This window comes from Tamandua tetradactyla, chromosome 1 (genome assembly GCF_023851605.1).
Source record: "Tamandua tetradactyla isolate mTamTet1 chromosome 1, mTamTet1.pri, whole genome shotgun sequence".
NCBI classification, from domain to species: Eukaryota; Metazoa; Chordata; class Mammalia; order Pilosa; family Myrmecophagidae; genus Tamandua; species Tamandua tetradactyla.
In genome coordinates, this window is record NC_135327.1 from 163,700,853 (window position 1) to 163,705,061 (window position 4,209).

The 4,209-nt window shown below is 39.5% G+C and overlaps 1 protein-coding gene across 1 annotated transcript; it reads right to left on the reverse strand.

Moving 5' to 3' along the window:
- Window positions 1–633: 633 nt before the first annotated feature.
- TAS2R16 (taste 2 receptor member 16) lies at window positions 634–1,322 on the reverse strand. The gene is given in 4 exon segments (XM_077158724.1): window positions 634–957; window positions 960–1,198; window positions 1,201–1,295; window positions 1,297–1,322. Coding segments are annotated over 4 exon segments (684 nt in total).
- Between the last annotated feature and the right edge of the window lie 2,887 nt (window positions 1,323–4,209).

Genomic DNA, 4,209 nt, shown 5'->3' on the forward strand with positions numbered 1-4,209 from the left:
GAGATGCCGAGACCATTTTCTGACTCACATTAGGAAAGTGAATCGAGAGCTTGACAAGGGAGCACCCAAGATCTGCACAATAAATCCTCAAATGGAAGGGATTTATATTAATATAAGATGTAATTGGCAGTCTTGAGAGGTATAAAATTAAAATAATGTGTGCACACCATGATTTTGGCTGTCTTGTATAAAATGTGGTAGAGGTGAAATTTGAGAGGTGGGAAGGACTAAGAAGATAATCAGGACCAATCCATTTGTCTTTGGAGGGGAAAGGAAAAGAGTGGTGCAGAATAAAGGGTTGGCTATTTAGTGATAGATGGCTGTGGGAATGAAACAGAAAGAGGCTTGTATTCATGATATGTAATTATCACATGGGGGATTGTTAAAAGCAATGCTGGTTGTTGGTATTCATATTGTCAATGCAAATTCCCTTTCGCTCAGGGGTCTTGTAGTACCCTGTGCCTGAAGTAGCCTCTAAGCCCTGGTGCGTTATCTTTAGAACCTTTCTCAGTGCAGGGTTGCTTAGCATCAGTGGAGTGGAATGATAGGAACTGCAGATGATGGCTTATAGGCCCAGGCCCAGGACCCTTTATCAAGTAGGATGCCCAAGAAGGAAACCAGTAGGGTCAGAAATTAAGAGGTGAAGAAGATGGCAGTGGAATGAGGTTTCATGCTGGAGTAGTGGCCAGTGTTGGGGCGCTGCATCTGCTCCAAGTATCAGGACAGTGAGACCATGAGCAAGATTTTGGAGGCCAGGAACAGCAGCAAAGGAACAACCAGTACAAATCATTTTCTGGGCCATGACAAAAACTGGAGAAATGTCTTAAGTCTATCAGTCACGGGGCTGATTCTGAGGGAATTCCCCATGATGATTATCTGAAACCAGATGTCATTTCTAATAGTTGAAGGGATGATTTTCACACAAGAAAGCAGGAACCAACCCAGCTAGAATCAGGGGGAAAAAATCTCACAATTCTCCACCGGAGGCAGAGGAAGATGGGGTGGGTGAAAGTAAAGACCTTAACACAGTAAAATACAGCTAGCAAGGCAGTGAGCCAGAATGTCAGATTGTTGATAAAGTCCCACATGATGGGTAGGTACCAAAATAAATAATTAAGCTTAAATTAGGAGCAAAAATACCACAGCATTGATCCCTACTGAAGACGAAAGCAGAATGCCCCGGCAGTGAGACTCGTGCCCACGGTGACAGCCTTTTGACCTTCATCCACTCTTCCTGCACTGCAATAATTAAGCTGCTCTGCACAATTGCCTTCAAGGACTCAAACACATAGACAGAAGACAGTGAGTTGGATGAACATCATCCTTCTACTCCAAAATATCTTCTTGAATGCTGATTCAGAATCTCTACAGCAATTTCAAGGCAGGGAACAGGTGCCTGATCCCATAAAGGCCTCAGGCAAGAAACCACCTCTCTCTGGATGCAAATTTTCTCCAGCTCATTTTTGACATTGCCACTTTCCTGTCTAGGATTTATTTATGCTTTGCTTGTAATTTTGCTATCAGAACTGGATGTAGGGAAATGTTTGGCTGTGTATTCCTCCTCCTAAGATGATTTGATTATTCCCATAAAAAGCATAATTATTTCAGTCATGCTATTTAATTACTATTGGTCTGTCTGAGGTTCCCTTAGCTTTTCTTTCCATCTTTAAAAAATTATATCCTTACTCTTTTGGCCTAAACTTTGAGCCACAGGAAAAATAAATTCTGTACTCTTCAATCTTGTCCTGGGTTAATGTTTCTATTCTGCTGAGTGCTGAATCAATATCAATTTTGCTATATATGTATAATTTAAAAAGCATACCTCAGAAACCCTGCCTTCCCTGCTTCTTCAGCAGCTGGGAGTGGATGCTAATAACAAAGGAAGAGGATAAATTTAAAAATGATAATGAGAAGTCTTTGCTCAGAGACTCCACCCACAAATTGGTTGGAACCCACTTCAAGCGCCCCTATCCAATACAGGCCACTCTCTTAATGAGCCTGTGAATTGTCCAGTTCAGGTAATTCACTGCACACTCTCCCTTGCATTCCCTACAGTCCAGACACAACATCCTTGAGCATAATCATGTATTTTTTGAGGGGTCTGTATTTTTGTGTATTAATATCACAGTTTTTTTTTCTTTACATGGCTAAGCTCATTTTGTCACTGCACACACTTCTCAAGATGAGTTGAAGGAGAGCTCTCTTCCAATAGTAATGCAATTTTTTTTAATTAAGCCTCCTGATCAGTGAAGTCTAGAAATTGTGCTTTCTTTATTTCGTCATTGAGTTTTCTCCAGTCTTACCACCCTATGGAGACAAATGGAATCATACTGATGGTTGTAACTTCAAATGCCTTTGCTGTAATGAGATCTGCTTCTTTAAGCTTGCAGTCTTCTCTGAAGTACCCGTTGGCATTTCTGGGAGTGTCTGCTATGGGCTCACAATCAAGTGTGACTTCAATGGATGCCAGATCTCTGTTTTCCCAGACACCTGCCAAGGACACTACTTGTGTCCTGTACCTGCCAGGGGCTTCCCTTTCCAGTAGGGTAGCATGGCCTCTGTTGCCACATCCCATCAAGATATTGTGCTGCTCAAGAAAGCCCCATTCTTGCAGTCCCTAAGCCTGAGCTGAGCAGCCAAAGGTCTGTGATGGAGAACAGAATGCCTTTCTTGCCCTGTGTGCACACCTTGAACTACTGTTTGAAGAGACTCAGAAGTTTAGGCCCTTTGCCCTTCTATACTTTTATAGTCTCACTGGAAGCCAATTCAATCTGGCATTGCCCAAACGACTACAAAAGCAACCTTATGCAGCAAGCACTTTTTCTGTGTACATTCTGGGACCTCAGTTCCTGGTATTCCAACATTGCAGGTGAGAACACATGATGGTATATGTCACCTTGGGATGGAAGCTGGTAACAGAAAGGTTTGGAGACAAGAAGATCCCTGTAGGCAGTGCTTTTATGAAGTTGTTCTAGACAAGGAACATACTACACATTACTTCTAAACATGTAGGATTGTTTTACAGCCACACAGGACACATATTCCCTTGGAAATTATACCCTCAGGAAGATTATACCAGATACACACCAAATATTTAATTAGTGACTTCAAAAATAAGAGGACAATTTTAATAGTAGCTAGTCGCTGAGGGAAATAAAGGGAAAGCCACTGACTACATGATATGACAAACACCAAGTCTGGATGGTGTTCTTTTAAGAGAGAGTAAACAGAAGAAATCCAATGTTAAGCTTAGAATTCTTGAACATAAAACAAGGAACCACTGTACTCAAGGGTCAAAGGTAAACCATACCTTAAAAAATTACACAGGGAAACAGGAGTAAATATCAGAACCCATCTACTTCACATTCTCAGTAAAATGTAAGAAACAGGAAATTTAAAAAGAGGCTACAGATAATAGTATGCAACTAAAAAGTGAATTTGTTGAGGTATATCTAGATATAAGAATAAAATTTGATTAGTATCAAATGTAAGAGAAGATGTGGAAAAATGGAAATCTTTATATACTGCTGGTAGAAATGTAAATTAATACAACTACATTGAAAAACAATTTTGCCATATATGAGATAATTTAAAATACATACCTTATTCTTTAACCATTCTATCTCTAGGTCTATATATTATACCTTATAGAGAAATTCTTATACATATATGCAAAGAGACATTTACAAAACTGTTTTTTTAAGAATTGTTGTAATACCAAAGGACTGGAACCTGTATAAGTGATGTTCAATCGAGTAACAGAGAGCTAAAATGTAGCATAGTCACATGATAGCATAAAACCACGGCAGATATTTCTTTGCCTTCTGAAAAGCTAATTTCTTACATTTATTCCACACTGCAGAATTTACTTCTTACTGGAAAGACTAGTCAGATTTTAGTTTTGAGGTCTCTCTTGAAAATTAAGTTTGGGCTTCAGAATCAACTCTGGATCTTGGGAACAGAAAAGAGGGCTGCTGGGGACTTCCATGAAAGGTATCCTTCCTCAGCAACAACAACAACAGAAATGAAACAAGAAGACAAAGGGAGAATATCTTCATTTTGCTGAAAGAAAACAAATTCTAATCTACAATTTTATAACCAGGAATACATTTATCAAGGATCGTTGTAAAGATCATTTGACATCAGAGGCTAAAAGACTTTGTCAGACCAGTTCTAAAGGAAATACTAAAATATGTCAGTGTGGCAGAA